We start from the raw sequence: 21,284 nt of genomic DNA on the forward strand, positions 1-21,284 counted from the left end.
GAGTAGCTGGGACTACAGGTGCATGCCACCACGCCCAGCTAAGTTTTGTATTTTTAGTAGAGACGGGGTTTCACCATGTTGGCCAAGATGGTCTGGATCTCTTGACCTCGTGATCTGCCTGTCTTGGCCTCGCAAAGTTCTGGGATTACAGGCATAAGCCACTGCACCCAGACTATATGCATTTTATATAAGGGACTTGAGTATCCCTGAATTTTGTTATCTAAGAAGGGGTCTGGGAACCAGTCCCCTGGGGATGGCAAGGGACTGCTGTATGTCACATGGATGCCCTGACAGCAGTGTGGGATGAATTGTAGAGAGCAAAGACTGGAGGAGGAAGGAAGTGGAAAGGAACACGAGAAAAACAGAAAAAAATAATAACTAGTTCTCACTGGGGAAAGAAAGCAACATAATTCATCAAGTATGAAAAGCAAGGCACGAAGGCTTTTTCACTTAATCTGCATAATAAACACATATTGCTATTCTCTTTTTTTTTTTTTTTTTGAGACAAAGTCTCGCTTTCATCCCCCAGGCTGGTGTGCAATGGCGCAATCTTGGCTCACTGCAACCTCTGCCTCCTGGGTTCAAGCGATTCTCCTGCCTCAGCCTCCCGAGTAGTTGGGATTACAGGCACCTGCCACCACACCTGGCTAATTTTTGTATTTTTAGTAGAGACAGAGTTTCACCATATTGGCCAGGTGGTCCCAAACTCCTGATCTCAGGTGATCCACCCTCCTTTGCGTCCCAAAGTGCTGGGATTACAGACGTGAGCCACCGGGCCCGGCCAAATATTGCTATTCTCTTATGTATGAGACTCTAAGAACAGAGTCTCATACAAGTCTCAAGGTCACAACAGGTACTGAGTAGCCAACTCAGGATTTAAAGCTGATTTTGTTGTTACAGGAACGGCAAAAAATAAATAAATAATGTGCTCGTGATGTCGTGTACATTCAGAATTTTTATTTTAAAACAAAGAATCAAACTAACAATAATGGAAAATCCATATGGAAATATTCACAATCTTCTCAGTGAGAAATAGGAAAACAACTTCCCTGCCTTACTGCCAAACTGTTTGAGGAGCCAGAAGTTGACGTGAAGTTGGAAGGCCACATTTCCAGCTAAACCCCACTCCATAGCTATGTGCATTTTTATTCAAAGTCTCCACGACCAGAGGGAACAGTGAGAACTGAGAACCAAAATACTGTCACTGGCAAGGGTTTGGCTAAAGGGTCTGAGATGTGTAAGCACCAAGAAGGGAAAGGGAGACTGAGCAACATATGAAAAAGGGGCTGTAGGAACAAACACAGAGAAAATAAGTCAACAATAACGTACTTCCACCCAGAGCAAAGTGACAGTGCACATACATTCATCCTCTCAAGTGTGGGCTGCACTGCACATTGACTCATACTGTCTAAACCTGGTTTATTGGAAAGATTCAAGTCCCCTGAGGGCATTCGGCATAGGACCACAGTGACATGGTAACAGACATACGCAAGCGTGCCGTGAGCCTAAAGCAACAACACACTTTAGATAATAATCGCTCAGAAAAAAATCTCTCCCAGAGCTGAGGTTACAAATTCCAAGTTTGCTATAAACATTCTTCGGGGAATTCCTTTAAAGGTATGAGTTAAAATAAAACAGAAAATCAACACCTAAAATCTCCTAAAGAAAGAACAAAGTGGAGAAATAATGAATCTCTACCAAGAACCAATTATTTTAGGTTTCTCATTTGGATGGCTCTCCCACGAGATAGGTGGCGGGATTACTTCAAAAGTAATGAGACTACTACAAGGAGTTATTTCGTCCAGTGAGGGGAACAGGCTTTCTAGAAATCACTTTCCCTTCCCTCGACTCCATCCAAAATTAGAACCCATCAACCGCCATTAACTACAATGCCCATATTAGTTAATAATCCTAGATTTCAAGTACTACTACATGTAAACTATTATCTTAAAGATAAAGTTCCAAAGGAAATCAGTAGCTTTATTAAATAGGCATACAACTTTTCTGGGAAATCAAAGAGTTTCCATCTGAAGGACAGAAATTGTTAAGCGGTAACGTACAGACCTCAGGCACCACATCATTTACCCTCCAATAATGAACAACATTTCTCCCTGAATTCTTATTGCACCTTAACCTCTCCAGCATCAAATCTTTTACTCTATAACCTCTCTTTAAACACCTCCCTCTAATCTCAATTTCCTTCTGTTTTTATTATTTGGCAAAATTACACTTAAAAAATAAATATTTATGTAATTAAACCAGAGGATAAAATAAATAAAACTCAAGTTAATTTGCCGCGTAGAGCTGTATGAAGTGAGGAAGGTGCTCTTACATAAACCCCCTCCGGCTTCCACACTCATATGTATCTGCTTCCTGGTAAGTCTGAGGTTGGGGGAACGGCAGCTTACTTTTCCTCTCCTATATCCCCTAGTGCGGCAATATCAGAACCCAAGGGAGGAAAAGCTGGCAAAGTTGTCACATGCCAAGCGGCCAATCCCTCCTGAAATGAAGGTAGGTTCACTCGGTCTCTCCTAAGCAGAAAAGGATGTCCAGGAAATAAAATATTTAAAAAGCCATTGAAGATCCAACAAACCGCAGCCTTGGGGTGCTCATGGAGTGCATGGGATGAGAAAGGAATCAAGTAGCAGCATTCAGAAGCAGTCCTGGGTTCATCCTGATGAGGTCTCTCCCTTGTTGAGGGAGAGGTGGCTTTCCCATGCTGGGAGGGAGGTGGAAGGAGGCACGACTTAGACATTGGTGGTGGTCTCCTTAGCAGGCTCGATGCTGTTCATCTCCATGACGCCGTCCTTTCCAGATCTATCTGCACCGTGTGCCTGCCCTTCAAAGGCCCGTGTGATATCCTCAAAAGTCCTGCCACGGGTCTCAGGGACTTTGAAGAAGGTAAAAGCCAAGAAGGTAATGAGGAAGCCGGTGAAGATAATAAAAACGTAGGCTCCTAAATAGTACTAGTGAAAGGACAGAAAAAAGAAAGGTTGATATAAAAATCTGGTCATTGACAAATTCAATTTCCTTCACATTCATATTTCCAATAGGCTTCAAGCTATAACCCTTCCATATTTAATGAAAACATAAAGGTTTCTTCAGAGATTTGCTTATGATTCTATTGCTAACTTACTATATTTCTCTGTATTTTTCTTTCTGTCATTCTTTTTCATTAAAGTTAGAAGCTTCCAAATGTCTACTGAGTATTTTTGGACTTTTGAGTATTATTATTATTATTATTATTTGGAGATGGAGTCTCGCTCTGTCACCCAGGCTGGAGTGCAATGGCAGGATCTCGGCTCACTGCAACCTCCTCCTCTTGGGTTCAAGCGATTCTCCTGCCTCAGCCTTCTGAGTAGCTGGGACTACAGGCGCCCACCAGCACGCCTGGCTAATTTTTGTATTTTTAGCAGAGATGGGGTTTCACCATATTGGCCAGGCTGGTCTCAAACTCCTGACCTTGTGATCCGCCCGCCTTGGCCTCCCAAAGTGCTGGGATTACAGGCGTGAGCCACTGCACCTGGCCTTGAGTATTATTTTTAAAATCTGTGTTGCTGAGCTGGGTGTGGTGGCTCATGCCTGTAATTCCAGCACTTTGGGAGGCTGAGGCGGGTGGATCCCTTGAGGCCAGGAGTTTGAGACCAGCCTGGCCAACATGGCAAAACCCCGTCTCTACTAAAAATACAAAAAAAAAAAAAAAAAAATTGCTGGGAGTGGTGGCACGTGCCTGTAATCCCAGCTACTGAGGAGGCTGAGGCAAGAGAACCACTTGATCCCAGGAGGCAGAGGTTGCAGTGAGCCGAGAGTGAGCCACTGCATTCCACCGTGGGCAACAGAGTGAGACTCCGTCTCAAATAATAAAAAATGAATGGTTCCCAGTTTTGCCATCCCATTTCAATCTTTTCTGCCGTCATTTTTTTCTATGTATTGTTGAAAATCTGGTTTATAGCCCTTGATGTCTAATCTTTCATAGCATCAGTAATTACAGTAGTCCCCAGTTATCCAGTTTTTTTTTTGTTTTTTTTGTTTTTTTTTGTTTTTGAGACGGAGTTTCGCTTTTGTTGCCCAGGCTGGAGTGCAATGGCATGAGCTCTGCTCACCGCATCCTCCGCCTCCCAGGTTCAAGCGACTCTCCTGCCTCAGCCTCCTGAGTAGCTGGGATTACAGGCATGCACCACCAAACCTGGCAAATTTTGTATTTTTAGTAGAGGTGGGGATTTTCCATGTTGGTCAGGCTGGTCTCACACTCCCAACCTCAGGTGATCCTCTCGCCTTGATCTCCCAAAGTGCCGGGATTACAGGTGTGAGCCACCGTGCCTGGCCAGTTTTGTTTCTTTTTTTGTTTTTTTGTTTTTGTTTTTGTTTTTGAGATGGAGTTTCGCTCTTATTGCCCAGGCTTGAGTGTAATGGTGCAAGCTCGGCTCACTGCAACCTCTGCCTCCCATGTTCAAGCAATTCTCCTGCCTCAGCCTCCCAAGTACCTGAGATTACAGGCACCTGCCACCACACCCAGCTAATTTCTTGAATTTTTAGTAGAGACGGGGTTTCTCAATATTGGCCAGGCTGGTCTCGAACTCCTGACCTTGTGATCCTCCCACCTCAGCCTCCCAAAGTGCTGGGATTACAGGCGTGAGCCACCTCACCCATCTTCTTTTTTCTTCTTCACAATTTTATGGACAAAAGATATATTCTTAAGCTGGGCACAGTGGTGCATGCCTGTAATCCCAGCACTTTGGGAGGCTGAGGTGGGAGGATCACTTGAGCCCAGGAGTTTGAGACCAGCCTGGCCAACATAGCAAGCCCCTGTCTCTATTCATAAATTTTTTTGTTTTGTTTTTGAGATGGAGTCTAGCTCTGTCACCCAGGCTGGAGTGTCATGGCAAGATCTTGGCTCACCACGAACTCCACCTCCTGGTTTCAAGCGATTCTTCTGCCTCAGCCTCCCAAGTAGCTAGGACTACAGGTTTGTGCCACCACGCCTGGCTAATTTTTGTATTTTTAGCAGAGATGGTGTTTCGCCATGATGGTCAGGCTAATCTCGAACTCTTGACTTCAAGTGATCCGCCCGCCTCCACCTCCCAAAGTCCTGGGATTACCGGCTTTGAGCCACTGCTCCCGGGTGCAATTTAAAACTTATTATTTGTTTATTTCTGGAATTTTCCATTTAATATTTTTAGACTGCAGGTAACTGAAACTGCAGATAAGGAGGGACTACTGTATTATTATTATTATTACATATATTTTTTGAGACGGAGTTTCTGTCTTGTTGCCCAGGCTGGAGTGCAATGGCCCAATCTCAGCTCACCGCAACCTCCGCCTCCCGGGCTCAAGCGATTCTCCTGCCTCAGCCTCCCAAGTAGCTTGGATTACAGGCATGCCCCACCATGCCCAGCTAATTTTGCATTTTTAGTAGAGACAGGGTTTCTCCATGTTGGTCAGAGTGTCAGAGTGGTCTCTACCTCCCGACCTCAGGTGATCTGCCCGCCTCAGCCGCCCAAAGTGCTGGGATTACAGGAGTGAGCCACCTCGCCCAGCCTGACTACTGTATTATTAAGGTGTATCTTCAATATGTCAGCCTACGTAGGCTGGTTTTAAGATAAGGTGAGTTGGCCGGGCATGGGGGCTCACGCCTGTAATCCCAGCACTTTGGGAGGCCAAGGCGGGCAGATCACCAGGTCAAGAGATCATGACCATCCTGGCCAACATGGGGAAACCCCATCTCTACTAAACATACAAAAATTAGCTGGGCGCGGTGGCAGGTGCCTGTAGTCCCAGCTACTCAGGAGGCTGAGGCAGGAGAATCGCTTGTCAGTGAGCTGAGATCGGGCAACTGCACACCAGGCTGAGACTCAGTCTCAAAAAAAAAAAAAAAAAAAAATATATATATAGATAGATAGATAGATAGATAGATACATAGATAGATACATAGATAGATACATAGATAAGGTGAGTTTACTTACAGCAGCGGAGGGGAAGAGCAATCCGACTAGGAAGTTGGAGGTCCAGTTGGAGCAGCCGGCCACTGCCATCGCAGCTGGGCGGGGGCCCTGGCTGAAGAGTTCGGCCACAATAAACCAGGGAATGGGGCCTGGTCCAATTTCAAAAAAGGCCACAAAGACCAAGATAGCCCCAATACAGACAAAGCTCATCCCATTATAGTGATTCTGTAAGAGGAAGGAACACAGAAGATTAAGTTTAAAGACAGTGTAACCCAGGATCTAGGTTCCCAGAGGCAACTAATGGCAAGCTCCTCCTGTCCTGACGTACAATACAAACAGTGGCTGTGGAATCAAAAGGCTTGGATTTATTTTTATTTTTATATTTATTTTTTGAGACGGGGTCTTACTCTATTGCCCAGGCTAGAGTGCAGTGGTGCTATAACAGCTCACTGCATCATCCACCTCCTGGGCTTAAGCAATCCTCCCACCTCAGCCTCTCAAATAGCTGGGACTTGAGGCATGTGCCACCACACCTGGCTAATTAAACAAAAGGTTTTCGTTGTTTTTTTGGCTGGGCACTGTGGCTCACGCCAATAGTCCCAGCACTTTGGGAGGGTGAAGTGAGTGGATTATTTGAGGTCAGGAGTTGGAGACCAGCTTGGCCAACATGGTGAAACCCTGTCTCTACTAAAAAACACAAAAATTAGCTGGGTGTGGTGGCGCATGCCTGTAATCCCAGCTACCAGGGAGGCTGAGGCAAGAGAATCAATGAAGCCTGGGAGGCAGAGATTGCAGTGAGCCGAGATGGCGACATTGCACTCCCGACTGGGTGACAGAGCAAGACCCTGTCTCAAAAAACAAAAAACAAAAACAAAAAAATACTTTTTTTTTTTTTTTAGAGACAGTTTCTTGCCATGTTGCCTAGGCTGGTCTTGAACTTCTGGGCTCAAGCAATCCTCTCACCTTGGCCTCCCAAAGTGTTAAGATGACAGGAATGAAGCACTGCACTCAGCCAGCCTTGGATTTTTGAATCCCATCTATGTGATCTCATATATGTCACTTTGTACTGAGACCCCGTCATCATCCATAAAGTGTGATTACCTTGATATTATTTTAAGAATTAAATTAGGCAGGGCACAGTGGCTCATGCCTGTAATCCCAGCACTTTGGGAGGCCGAGGCAGGTGGATCACCTGAGGTCGGGAGTTCGAGACCAGTCTGACCAACATGGAGAAACCCTGTCTCTACTAAAAATAAAAAATTAGCTGGGCGTGGCGGTGCATGCCTGTAATCACAGCTACTCGGGAGGCTGATGCAGGAGAATCACTTGAACCCAGGAGGTAGAGGTTGTGGTGAGCCGAGATTGCACCACTGCACTCCAGCCTGGGCAACAAGAGCAAAACTCCGTCTCAAACAAACAAACAAACAAAAAAAAGAATTAAATTAGATAATTTATTTTATAAACCATAATAATGTTCTCTAAATGTAAAGATTCTAACAGTTTACCTCCAGTTCTCTGATGACCCATGTTTCTTAAACTCTGGGCATCCTGCTTCTCTCCTCTGACTTTATTGACAAACTGCAACCTAACAACCCACCCCTTGTGTCACAGAAGTCAACTGTAACCTCTCTTCTTTCCCCCTCCCTTGCTTTTCTTCACTCAAAGAGCACTTACCTTTAATAACAAAGAAACAGTCATGAGCATGGAACAAAAAGCCATCCCTCCAAGGCCTATCATATGCAGAGTCCTTCTTCCTGCCCTTTCCACCAGAAATAGCTGGAAGAAGAATATGACATGAAACTTCAGTTTTCCTTTCCATGAAAACAGCATCTGAGCTACTTGAAATCTGCCTTACCAACAGCAGGCATATCCATAACAACACTTGTTATGGATACCCCTCCTGTGATTTATGATTTTATATACATACATATTGTGTTCCATTCACAGGTCCTGGCTCAAAATCCCCATAGCCCTTGGTAGAGTCTTTTGCCATAATGTTGGGATGCTTCAGGCCTCAGAAGCAGGCCTCAGATACCAGAATTCTTCTCTGACTTTCTCTTGCCCTCCCACTTGGCAGGATGCTAATCTGACTGTGGGTCATAAAACCCTCATTTCAGAGAGGGTCCTGCCCCATACCCTACAGGAAGAAACGCTACAGAGAGGCCAACAAATAATCTAAGCAGACAGACCCAGCTGGGTTCAGATCATTCCCTTTTTGTCCAATCACATGTCAGAACAGTTGTCCATGCTTCAATCATGGAGAACCAATTAAGTCTGCATAAAAGGCCCAAAAGGCAGGGTGTGGGGAGCTTCCAGATATCTGAACCTGTGAAAGCTGACAGGAAGGTCAGCAACAACTCATCTATGTGCTAGGAGTGCACCCCAACCCCACAGAGACAGAAGCTCCCATGCTCAGGATCCCTCCAGACCTCGCCCCGTGAATCTCTTCATCTGGTTCTTTATTTCTGTGCTTTAAAATATCCTTTAAATCAAACTAGGAAACAATTTTCCTGAGTTCTGTGAGCCACTGTAGCAAATTAATCAAACCCAAAGAGGGTGTCATGGGAATCCTGATCTACAGCTGGTGAGTCAGAAGCACAGGTAAAACAACCTGGAGCTTGTGACTGGCATCAGGAGTTGGGGGCAGTCTTGGGAACTGGGCCACCAACCTGTGAGATCTGATGCTATCTCCAGGTAGTGTCAGAATTAAATCACAGGACACCTAGATAGTGTCCACTACGGAACTGATTGCTTACTTGATGGGGACAAATCCTTATATATTTTGGGGGTCACAGAAATCTGTTATTATTGTTGTTTTAGTGTAAAAACAGAGGAATAACAGTTTGAAAGTTTTTCCAAACACCTCTCCTCCAATTCCAAGTTCAAAGCATACTGTATAGTCCCTTCTATACTTCCTCTTTTCCCATCCATCCCATATTTGCTTGAAGAATGAAGACTACATTCAGCATTGAATGTATCTCTTTTTTCCAAAGGAAAATTAAACAACAGTCCGGGCACGCTGGCTCACATCTGTAATCCCAGTACTTTGGGAGGCCTAGGCAGGTGGATCACCAGAGGTCAGGAGTTCAAGACCAGCCTGCCCAACATGGCGAAAACCCGTCTCTACTAAAAATACAAAAATGAGTTGGGCGTGGTGGCGCACGCCTGTATCCGAGCTACTTCGGAAGGCTGAGGCAGGAGAATCACTTGAACCCAGGAGGCTGAGGTTGCAGTGAGCCGAGATTGCACCACTGCACTCCAGCCTGGGCAACAGAGCAAGACTCTGTCTCAAAAAATTTAAAAAAAATAAATAAATAACAAAAAAGGTGTAACTAAATAACGGTGCGGCCATGCAATCCATCTTTGAACATCTGTAGCAAGGATTCATTTCTCCCCCCAAAATTATCAAACCATCCAACTTACAGAAACTACAGTGAAGATAGTATTAACCACACCCGCGCTGATGGTGGCATAGATGGGCTCTTGAACACCTGCATCCTTGAAGATTCCTGTTGAGTAATAGAACACCTAGTAGAAAAGAAAACACGCAGCTTTGATAAAATTCTGCACACCAGTTACACAGAACCCTCAAAAAATACTTAAGGCTGAGCGTGGTTGCGCAGGCCTGTAATCCCAGCACTTTGGGAGGCCAAGGCAAGCAGATCGCCTGAGGTCAGGAGTTTGAGACCAGCCTGGCCAATATGGTGAAACCCTGTTTCTACTAAAAATACAAAAATTAGCCAGGCATGGTGGCACACACCTGTAGTCCCAGCTACTTGGGAGGCCAGACAGAACGAGACTCTGTCACCATAAAATAAAATTTAAAAAATACTTAAAAGTCCCAGGAGGTAAGAAGTCCTTTTACTACAATTTTTGTTCAATCCTAATATCTCTTCTGCAAATGAATTATCTTCTGAATCTTATCTCCTTTCTCTTTTTATTTTTTGACAGAGTCTCAATCTGTCACCCAGGCTGGAGTGCAGTGGCACGATTACAGGCTCCTGCCACCGCGCCCAGCTAATTTTTGTATTTTTTTTTTTTTTTTTTTTGTGAGATGGAGTCTCTCTTTGTTGCCCAGGCTGGAATGCAGTGGCACGATCTCGGCTCACTGCAACCTCTACCTCCTGGGTTCAAGCGATTCTCCTGCCTCAGCCTCCCAAGTAGCTGGGATTACAGGCATGTGCCACCAGGCCTGGCTAATTTTTTGTATTTTTAGTAGAGGCAGGGTTTCACCATGTTAGCCAGGATGTTCTTGATCTCCTGACCTCATGATCCACCCGCCTCGGCCTCCCAAAGTGCTGGGATTACAGGCGTGAGCCACCACGCCTGGCCAATTTTTGTATTTTTTTAGTAGAGACATGGTTTCGCCATGTTGGCCAGGTTGGTCTTGAACTCCTGACCTTGTGATCCACCCACCTCAGCCTCCCAAAGCGCTAGGATTACAGGCGTGAGCCACTGCACCTCGCCCTCCTTTCTCTTTTTAAATGTTCTCAATTTTAGCTACTAATGTCCATTGTTGCTTCTAACTATGCTTATTCCCACTGTTCCATTTCCTCTTGCTTATGTCTACTTCACCAACTTATATGAAGGTGTAGGCTGGGCGCAGTGGCTCACGCCTGTAATCCCAGCACTTTGGGAGGCCGAGGCGGGCAGATCACGAGGTCAGGAGATCGAGACCATCCTGGCTAACGTGGTGAAACCCTGTCTCTACTAAAAATACAAAAACAAAATTAGCCAGGCGTGGTGGCGGGCGCCTGTAGTCCCAGCTACTGGGGAGGCTGAGGCAGGAGAATGGCGTGAACCTGGGAGGCAGAGCTTGCAGTGAGCCGAGATGGTGCCACTGCACTCCAGCCTGGGTGACAGAGCAAGACTCCATCTCAAAAAAAAAAAAAAGAAAGTGTAATTCCTACTAACTGGTTTCTTTTTTATAAGTTGAGACAGCAACTCACTATGTTGCCCAGGCTGGTCCTAAACTCTTGGTCTCCAAGTGATCCTCCTGCCTCTCAGCCTCCCAAATTGCTGGGATTATAGGCATGTGCCATTAGGCCCAGCTAAATGCTTTTTTAATTGACTCTTCCCCAAACCCTCAAAACACTGATAGGCACATTGATGTCTCAATTTGATAGTGAACTAATTGAATAACCTTATCCTGCTCCTTGAATAAGCAGAGATTGGGCTGTATTTCCTAGGCCTAGGCCCTTTTGAAGTGTTTTATGAAATAACACCAGCTACTATTGCAATTTAATATATATTAAATAAATTACTATGTTTGTTATTTACTAGGCACTGCGCTAAAGTGTAAGGTTGCTGGCCGAGCACAGTGGTTCATTCCTGTAATCCCAGCAATTTGGGAGCCTGAGGCTGGTGGATAACCTGAGGTCAGGAGTTCAAGACCAGCCTAGCCAACATGGTGAAACCCTGTCTGTAATAAAAATAAAAAAATTAGCTGGGTGTGGTGGTGGGTACCTATAATCCCAGCTGCTTGGGAGGCTGAGGCAGGAGAATCACTTGAACCTGGGAGGCAGAGGTTGCAGTGAGCCGAGATCGAGCCACTGCATTCCAGCCTGGGCAACGGATAAGACTCTGTCTCAAAACAAAACAAAACAAAACCTCAACATACTAGGTGATGACGTCAAGCTTGTGGGGAAAGATATTAGGTTGGTACAAAAGTAATTACTTGAGCAGTTTAAACAAGCAATAAATAGTCACAATTATCTACCTTATCACAATGCCTACACATCAAAAACCTAATGTACATGTACACATCTCAATAAAACTTCTTGGGCCAGGTGAGGTGGCTCACACCTGTAATCCCAGCACTCTGGGAGGCGTAGGCGGGCAGATCACTTGAGGTCAGGAGTTCGAGACCAGCCTGACTAACCTGGAAAAACCCTGTCTCTACTAAAACCACAAAATTAGCCAGGCAAAGTGGTGCACGCCGGTAATCCCAGCTACTCAGAAGGCTGAGGCAGGAGAATCACTTGAACCCAGGAAGCGGAGGTTGCAGTGAGCCGAGATCGTGCCACTACACTCCAGCCGGGGTGACAGAGACTCTGTCTCAAAAAAAAAAAAAAAAAAAAGAATACATCGTTTGCACAAAAGTAGGTTGGAAAAGTGATTTCCAAGCCTGCTATGCATCAGACTGATTGATTGATTGACTGATTTTTAGATGATGCGTCCACCACGCCCGGCTAATTTTTATATTTTAAGTAGAGACAGGCTTTTGCCATGTTGGGCAGGCTGGTCTCGAACTCCTGATCTCAGGTGATCTGCCAGCCTCAGCCTCCCAAAGTGCTGGGATTAGAGGCATGAGCCACCGCCCCCGGCCCAGATTTATTTTTTTACAGGCAATTTCCAGCCCTCTTACACGGAGACTCTGGATTCAGCCGACTCAGGAATCCCATCCCCCATAATTCTGGTGCAGCTAACTTTGGGTGATGATTATATGTGGAGCAAAATCCGCTCATTGACTAAATTGGGAGCCACTTTGGTCCAACAATAATTAATGTACAGGCTGGGCATGGTGGCTCATGCCTGTAATCCTAGCACTTTGGGAGGCCGAGGCGGGTGGATCACTTGAAGCCAGGAGTTCAAGACCAGACTGGTCAACATGGTGAAAGCCCGTCTCTACTAAAAATACAAAATTAGCTGCATGTGGTGTTGGCCGCCTGTAATTCCAGCTACTTGGGAGGCTGAGGCAGGAGAATCACTTGAACCCAGGAGGTAGAGGTTGCTATGAGCTGATATTGCGCTACTGCACTCTAGCTTGGGCGACAGAGCAAGACTACCTCTCAAAAAAAAAAAAAGAAAGAAAGAGCCAGGCGCGGTGGCTCATGCCTGTAATCCCAGCACTTTGGGAGGCCGAGGCGGGCAGATCACAAAGTCAGGAGATTGAGACTATCTTGGCTAACACAGAGAAACCCAATCTCTACTAAAAATGCAAAAAATTAGCTGGGCATGGTGGCACGTGCCTGTAGTCCCAGCTACTTGGGAGGCTGAGGAAGAAGAATCGCTTGAACCCGGAGGCAGAGGTTGCAGTGAGCCGAGATTGTACCACTGCACTCCAGCCTGGGTGACAAAGTGAGACTCCTCTGTCTCACAAAAAAAAAAAAGAAAGAAAAGAAAAGAAAAGGAAAGAAAGAAAGAAAGAAAGTATGCACATACCACACTCTGAAGTGGGAGGAGTCTGTTCCTCAGAATGCTCATGGATCATCTGTAATTTCCCACAGGTGATTTTTTTCTGACCCTGTTTTGCAGGGCCCAGACTGTGGCGAGGCAGCTAGGGAGTTGCCTCAGGTGCATTCTTTTATTCTTTCTTTTTTTTTTTAAACAGGCACAGAACTAACGCAAGGTACATTCTTTAAAGAGGTGCTCATTCTCAGGGCTACACTTGCACGTAGCTGCCTCACCTGCCTAGTCCCAGCTCTGCTGCTCTGGAAAGTCTCGGGAGCACATTTTTCTCCAGTAATTTGTGTGGCCTACATTATCATTTCCAAATGAGGAAATTTGAGACTGGGATTCATCAAAATCACCTAGGAGGCTTTTTCTAACTACTGTGTATTTCCTCCCAAGTTTTTTTTTTTTTTAAGACAGGGTCATGCTATATTGCCCAGGCTTGACTCCTTGGCTTAAGTGATATTCCCACCTCAACCTCTGAGTAGTAACTGGGACTACAGGCATGAGCAGCCACCACACCTGGCTCCTTGTACATTCTGATAAAACAGCTTGTAACCTCTCACAAGAAGCACTGCCACTTCAAATACAAATATCTGATGTGTTAGGTAGGAGAAAAGGCCAAGAACCAACTTAGTATTAAAATGCTCAAAATACTAAGTTTTGCAAAATGCTTTGTTACAAAATGATTTAATCCCATTGATCAAAGACTAATGGAAAACCCTCAGGGGATGAAGTACAAGGGTGCTCTTCATATCCGTATTTTATCCACAATTGACTAGAAGGCACAGGAGTACTCTCTTCCCACAATCCACACTCAATAGCAGGAAGCTGATATTTGCATGGAATACAAGGGCTACCTGCCAAATGCTAGCTTCTGTTTTGCCACACTCTTTAAACAATCATGCTCCCTATTCTAGTTGTAAAAACATAGAGACTGGTAAAGTCAGCTCAGTCTGAATTGCCAGTGTCCTTCCAGGCTCGCTCTTTTTTCTTTCTTTCTTTCCTTCCTTCCTTCCTTCCTTCCTTCCTTCCTTCCTTCCTTCCTTCCTTCCTTCCTTTCTTTCTCTTTCTTTTTCCTTTCTTTCCTTTCTTCTCTCTCTCTCTCCTTTCTCTCTCTTTCTTTCTTTCTCTCTTTCTTTCTTTCTCTTTCTCTCTCTCTCTTTCTTTCTTTCTCTTTCTCTCTCTCTTTCTTTCTTTTTCTTTCTTTCTATAAGGAGTTCTGCCCTGGTTGCTCCGGCTGGAGTGCAATGGCGCAATCTCCACTCACTGCAACCTCCGCCTCCCGGATCCAAGCAATTCTCCGGCCTCAGCCTCCTGAGTAGCGCACCACCACGTCCAGCTAATTTTTGTCTTTTTTTTTTTTTAGACGAAGTTTCTCACTCTGTCACCCAGGCTAGAGTGCAATGGCGCAATCTCAGCTCACTGCAACCTTTGCCTCCCGGGTTCAAGCGATTCTCCTGCCTCAGCCTCCTGAGTAGCTGGGACTACAGAGGCACACCGCCACCACGCCCGGCATTTTAAGTGAAATATTGTTAAGACACATTTGACCCTAAAGTATCATACTCACAGCATTGATCCCAGAGAGCTGCTGAGAGAGCTGGAGCACAATGGAAATGATGATGGGCTGTCGGTAGCTGGACACTCTAAAGAGCTCCAGCACGGTGACTTGCTTTTCTTGTGACATCCTTGCACTCTCATCTTTCATCTCCTGGATGTCTTGGGATACATCCTGGGTGCCCCACAACCGCTGGAGGACTGGTGAAAAGAAGAAAGAGGAAAGGATAAAGAGAATGTGCTGCCCCAAATTCATTCTTCCTGTAAGGCAGCCAGGAAAGGGCCGCAGGAGGTGAGGTGATGGATAGCATCCATTCCTGAACCTGCCCTCTCACCTCATTCTTTAGGGGCTGAAAATTTTACTCAAGAGTAATCAGAGCCCAGCGCGGTGGCTCGTGCCTGTAATCCCAGCATTTTGTGAGGCCGAGGCTTGTGGATCACCTGAGGTGAGTTTGAGACCAGCCTGGCTAACATGGTGAAACCCCATCTCTAATAAAAATACAAATTAGTCGCTGCTTTGTCTATCGAGTAGCCATTCTTTTATTCCTTTACTTTCTTAATAAACTTGCTTTCACTTAAAAAAAAATACAGATTAGATGGGTTGGGCGCGGTAGCTCACACCTGTAATCCCATCACTTTGGGAGGCCAAGGCAGGCGAATCACAAGGTCAGGAGTTTGAGACCAGCCTGGTCAACATGGTGAAACTCCATCTCTAATAAAAACACAAAAAAAATTAGCTGGCGTGGTGTCACGCACACCTGTAGTCCCAGCTACTCGGGAGGCTAAGGCAGGAGAATCACTTGAACCTGGGAGGCAGAGGTTGCAGTGAACCGAGATTGCGCCACTGCACTACAGCCTGGGCAACAGAGCAAGACTCTGTCTCAAAAAAAAAAAAGTACAAAAGTAGCCAGGCGTGGTGGTGGTGGCACATGCCTATAATCCCACCTACTCCGGAGGCTGATGCAGGAGAATCGCTTAGAACCCAGGAAGCGGAGGTTGCAGTGAACCGAGATCGCACCACTGCACTCCAGCATGGGCAACAGCATGAGATTCTGTCTCAAAAAAAGAAAAAACGAAGTAGAGTAATCAGAACCATCTTCACTTGGATTCTGACGGGCAGGGAAAGGGTACGACAGAAAATAGATCCAGTACCCTCACCCTTAAAACAAACCACAACCATATACTTCGTATACTAAAGAGTGAAAGATACTCACTCCGCGTAGCATTCTCCTCTTTTTTTCTGTTAATGAGCAAAAATCTGGGACTTTCAGGGCAACATGGAAGGGCTGCACTTTGCAGTATAGCAGGAAGGATGGTAAAGCCTAATAGCACCGGCCATAGCTCTTCAGACCCAAGGATGAGTTCCAGACCAAAGATCTAGAAACCACACAAAGATAATGCTATAAACCCCATAATTCACAGGCCACAAGTTCATTGAAACACAAAAAGTTGGCTGGGCGCAGTAGCTTACGCCTGTAATTCCAGCACTTTGGAAGGCTGAGGCAGGTGGATCAGGAGTTGAAGACCAGCCTGGCCAAGATGGTGAAACCCCGTCTCTACTAAAAATACAAAAATTAGCCAGGCATGATGGTGGGCACCTGCAATCCCAGCTACTCAGGAGGCTGAGGCAGAGAATTACTTGAACCCAGGAGGCGGAGGTTGCAGTGAGCCGAGATCGCGCCACTGCCCTCCAGACTGGGCGACAAAGTGAGACTCCATCTCAGAAACAAAACAAAACAAAAGTTCAGAAAATCATACATTATTTTACCATTGAAAAAAATTAAAAAATTGCCGGGCACAGTGGCTCACGCCTATAACCCAGTATTTTGGGAGGCCGAGGCGGGTGGATCACCTGAGGTCAGGAATTTGAGAACAGCCTGGCCAACATGGTGAAATCCTGTCTCTACTAAAAATACAAAAATTAGCTGGACGTGGTGGTGCACACCTGTAATCCCAGCTACTCGGGAGGCTGAGGCATGAGAATCACTTTAACCCGGGAGGCAGAGGTTGGGCCGAGATCATGCCACTGCACTCCAGCCTGGGTGACAGAGTGAGACTCCCTCTCAAAAAAAAAAAAAAGAAAAAAGGAAAAAAGAAATTGTGCTTCTTTTCCTTTCTCTACTCAACCTGCTTCTTCAGCTACTATCTATTATCTAAAACTTCCATATGTAATTGAACATGTGCCAGATATTCTTCAGTGCTTCACCTATGTTAACTTTTTTAATGACCCATGAAACTAACACTCATTAAGTATGAGAAGTTCTAGAGTACCTGGGCCACCAGAATTCCAATAACTATGCCCAGCTGGTTGAGAGTGCCAAAGGCACCCCGCAGGGCAGTAGGCGAGATCTCTCCAATGTACATGGGCACAAAACCTGTGCAGAGTCCGCAGAAGAGGCCAATAACCAAGCGGCCCAGGATCAGCATTTCAACTGACTCAGCTATTTTACACAGTCCCATAAGGCAGCCACCAGTGGCAGCCAACAGGTTGACAATCAGCATTGAATTGCGCCTGTAAGGTTAATCAAAGACAACATGGAATTAGCAAAGTGAGAGGCTCCTAACTTCTCCTCTTCTGTACTCATTATTCTGCTCTTCTCCAGGCTTATATCAACTCCTTTTTTGGTCTAACTTTTCTTTTTCACTTTCTTTTCTTTTCTTTCTTTTTTTTTTTGAGACAGAGTCTCGCTCTGTTGCCCAGGCTGGAGTGCAGTGGCGCAATCTCCGCTCACTGCAACTTCTGACTCCCAGGTTCAAGCAATTCTCTGCCTCATACTCCCGAGTAGCTGGGATAACAGGTGCCTGCCACCATGCCCGGCTAATTTTTTTGTATTTTAGTAGAGATGGGGTTTCACCATCTTGGCCAGGCTGGTCTTTAACTCCTGACCTCATGATCCACCCACCTCGGCCTCCGAAAGTGTTGGGATTGCAGGTGTGAGCCACCACGCCCAGCCCTTTTTTACTTTCTATTATCAGAACATTTCTAGTTGGGAGCCAGGCATGATGGTGCCCACTGGTAGTCCCAGCTACTCAGGGAGCTGAGGTGTGAGGATTGCTTGAGACTGGGAGGTCGAGGCTATAGTGAGCTATGATTGCGCCACTGCACTCCAGCCTGGGTGACAGAGCAAGACCCTGCTTCTTGGGCAGAGGGAGGGCAGAGGGGGAAGAACATTAGCAAGTAAAATAGGTTGCCTTAGCAATTTTTAAATGTGAATTACACTCTTGCATTTCTAGAATATCTAATTGGCAAATTAAAACAGTTCCTTTGTCAGTCATAACTGAAAATATATTCTACCTTCCAAAATAGATTACTAAGCTAGTATAAAATAAGAAGATTCAGTTTTCAGCAAGGCGCAGTGGCTCATGCCTGTAAGCTTAGCACTTTGGGAGGCTGAGGTGGGCGGATCACGTGAGGTCAGGAGTTCGAGACTAGCATGGCCAATATGGTGAAACCCCATCTCTACTAAAAATACAAAAATTAGCCGAGCGTGGTAGTGGGCGCCTGTAATCCCAGCTACTTGGGAGGCTGAGGCAGGATAATTACTTGAACCCGGGAGGCAGAGGTTGCAGTAAGCTGAGATTGCACCATTGCACTCCAGCCTGGGTGACAAGAGAGAGACTCCATCTCAAAAAAAAAAAAAAAAAAAAAAAAAAGACGATTCAGTTTTCTTTTTTTGGCCATTATCCACATTTGCCATAGACTAAAGATAATTCCTACCAATCCTGTGTAGAGGTAACAAAAACATTTATATGAGACCCCAGTTTTTGTTTTTTTTTTTTTTTGAGAAAAGTAATCAACTTTGGATCTTGTAAATTAAGTATGTTCCTGGAAACCCCATAGTTGAGCTTACTAGTGAATAATTCTGAACTATCCCTAACTGGACTGCAAAGGCCAATCACTCACACAGTTCATCTCTTGCACAGCTGGGTGGGAGCTCTCCGGGGTAGCAGAGCTCCAAGCAAGGGCAGTCATATTCGGGGCCAGTTGGGCTAGTTTCCCTTGATTAGAATTCAAGGTGTTCTTATTAAAAGGCATCATCACCTCCCTGCCCTAACTCTCCACACTTGTCCCCAGTGCATCTGGTAGAGCCCACTTCCTTGCCCAGTTTCTAGTTAATACCTGCCAAAGCGGTTAACAAAGAGTCCGACGGAAAAGGAGCCGATCATACCCCCGATGGAGAATATGGCCACAGACCAGGACCAGAGATTCGTGAGCAGCACCTCAGAGGGAGGGGCATTTGCCTTGTCCGTCAAAGTTTTATTGATAAATTCCTTTATGATCTGCAAAATAAAAGGTGGGAGGACAGACTATTACAGTTGGATGAGAACAAAAGATACAAATATGCTGGGTGCAGTGGCTCACGCCTGTAATCCCAGCACTTTGGAAGGCCGAGGCGGGTGGATCACCTGAGGTCAGGAGTTGGAGACCAACCTGACCAACATGGTGAAACCCCGTCTCTACTAAAAATACAAAATTAGCCAGTTGTGGTGGCGCATGCCTGTAATCCCAGCTACTCGGGAGGCTGAGGTAGGAGAATCGCTTGAACCCGTGGGGCGGAGTTTGCGATGAGCCGAGATAGCGCCATTGCACTCCGGCCTGGGTGACAGAGCGAGACTACATCTCAAAACAAACAAACAAACAAAACAAATATTAGGTATCATTTCCTCCCTAGAGAATCAAGGGAATAAATAGACGGGAATGGAAGAGGCAGATAACATATTGGAATTAATGTTAACTCTCCCTGGAATAGTAATTTTTCATTTGTCCTGAATATCCCAGTAGGTGGCACCACTGATGTTCACCCCAGCCCTCTGCTAAGCGAACCTGGCCAGCTTGGTAACTAACCCCTAAGGGATAATACAGGAAGTGTATTACTACAGAGTGAAAGAGTGGGAGGAAGAACAGCACTGCCCAGGGTATAAGGAGTAAATGAGCTTTTTCCTTTGATTAAATGACCCCACTAATTTTCCCCACCAATATTGTCTCCATCTTCAGTCTTGGACAGGATAGATACAAAGTTTAATTCCCCTAGTTGGGGGAGGGACCCTCACTAACTGTGTTGCTCAGGATGGTGTTTAACTCCTGGGCTCAAGTGATCTTTAAGCCTCAGCCTCCGGAGTAGCTGGGACTCCAGGCAGGTGCCACCATGCCTGGCCTTAAATTCTGAATTCTTGAAACCCTACTTAAAGGAATAATTTCCCTATTCCAGATTCTAATTCTTGTGGCCTGGCACTCACCGTCTCAGGAGCATTGATGACCCCAGTGTTGTAGCCAAACTGGAAAGAGCCGATTGTAGCAACTGCGATGGCAAAGATCAGAGCTGGGGTGACCTGGAGAGACAGAGGACAGGGAGGAGAGAATAGTCCTTAAAACTTGTAATTGATGACTGTTTATTATTAATTATGGAGCTGTATTAGGAGAATCTGACCTATGAGTGGTATGAAAAGGACAAACATCAAATGAGATTTAGGTAATTAATCGGGAAGACAAAGTAATAGATTATACTAAAGAACTTATCTGGAGATAAGAATGTGAAGTTAACTTGGTAAAAGTGGAAAAGAAAATTGGAGAAGGAAGAAGTTAAGAGAAACTGGGTTGGTCAGTTTGGAAATATTTAAAAACCTGCATCAGGTGAAGGTAGGCATAGAATTCCACTCATGAACTGGGAGGGCAGAGGACAACACAGCCTTGGGTAGGATTACTAAGAATTGATCATTTTGGAAACAAATACAGTGCCGTCTGATCTGTACCCCAGACTCCACGGAAGCCCAGTGGTGGTGGTAGGGGGAGGTGGTAGTAGTTTGTGTCTTCACTGCTGGGTGGCTCTTTGAGTCTCTTATCTCTCAGGACCATGTAACCTACTGGATCTACTCACTGCATCCTGGCCCCATTTCAGTCTTCTGGTTTATTAAATACTGTTCTGCTATCCCTAACCTAACCCCCGGGTTGGGGAAGAAAGAACACTTGGCTCACTACAAACCTAACAAATAAGACATTTCTGGCCGGGCACGGTGGCTCATGCCTGTCATCCCAGCACTTTGGGAGGCCAAGGCAGGTGGGCCAAGGCAGGTGGATCACCTGAGATCAGGAGTTCGAGACCAGCCTGGCCAACATGGTGAAACCCCATTTCTACTAAAAATACAAAAATTAGCCGGGCATGGTGGGGTGTGCCTGTAATCCCAGATACTAGGAGGGGCTGAAGCAGGAGGATCACTTGACCCTGAGAGGCGGAGGTTGCAGTGAGCCGAGACTGTGCCACTGCACTCCAACCTGGGCAACAGAGCAAGACTCTGTCTCAAAAAAAAAAAAAAAAAAAAAAAAAAAGACAGAGAGAGAGACATTTCTTAGTGGGGAGAACCAGTCATCTTCACCTTGCCTGGAATAATTCAGCTGGGCAAGTGGATATTATTTTAGATTTCCACCTTGGGGCAGCTCAATTTCTATACCTGAAGCCATCTTCTATGTCCTTTCCCGCACCCCCACCAATCCTTTCAACCTTTCTTATGTTAAATTCCTTTCCTTTCAAGTCAGACAGGGTAGGTCACAGGCTGGGAGCTTCAGTAGGAGAACTGACCTTGCCTGCAGCCTCCCAGATGCCTCAGTCACAACTA

The 21,284-nt window shown here is 45.6% G+C and overlaps 1 protein-coding gene across 11 annotated transcripts in view; it reads right to left on the bottom strand.

The window, feature by feature from the left end:
- Positions 1-937: 937 nt before the first annotated feature.
- The window catches only part of SLC2A14 (solute carrier family 2 member 14), a 60,588-nt gene continuing 40,241 nt past the window's right edge, over positions 938-21,284 (bottom strand). For all 11 annotated transcript variants that reach the window (XM_031016679.2, XM_055358605.2, XM_055358602.2 and 8 more), the window contains 9 exons: positions 19,911-20,003; positions 18,793-18,953; positions 16,944-17,184; positions 15,887-16,049; positions 14,686-14,873; positions 9,366-9,470; positions 7,617-7,718; positions 5,964-6,167; positions 938-2,966 (listed from right to left, as the gene is read on the bottom strand). In XM_031016679.2, the coding sequence (XP_030872539.1) occupies positions 2,748-2,966; positions 5,964-6,167; positions 7,617-7,718; positions 9,366-9,470; positions 14,686-14,873; positions 15,887-16,049; positions 16,944-17,184; positions 18,793-18,953; positions 19,911-20,003 (1,476 nt within the window). In that variant the 3' untranslated portion in view covers positions 938-2,747. The remainder of the gene's footprint in view (positions 2,967-5,963; positions 6,168-7,616; positions 7,719-9,365; positions 9,471-14,685; positions 14,874-15,886; positions 16,050-16,943; positions 17,185-18,792; positions 18,954-19,910; positions 20,004-21,284) is intronic.

Source organism: Gorilla gorilla, chromosome 10 (assembly GCF_029281585.2).
Source record: "Gorilla gorilla gorilla isolate KB3781 chromosome 10, NHGRI_mGorGor1-v2.1_pri, whole genome shotgun sequence".
In the NCBI taxonomy this organism is placed as follows: domain Eukaryota; kingdom Metazoa; phylum Chordata; class Mammalia; order Primates; family Hominidae; genus Gorilla; species Gorilla gorilla.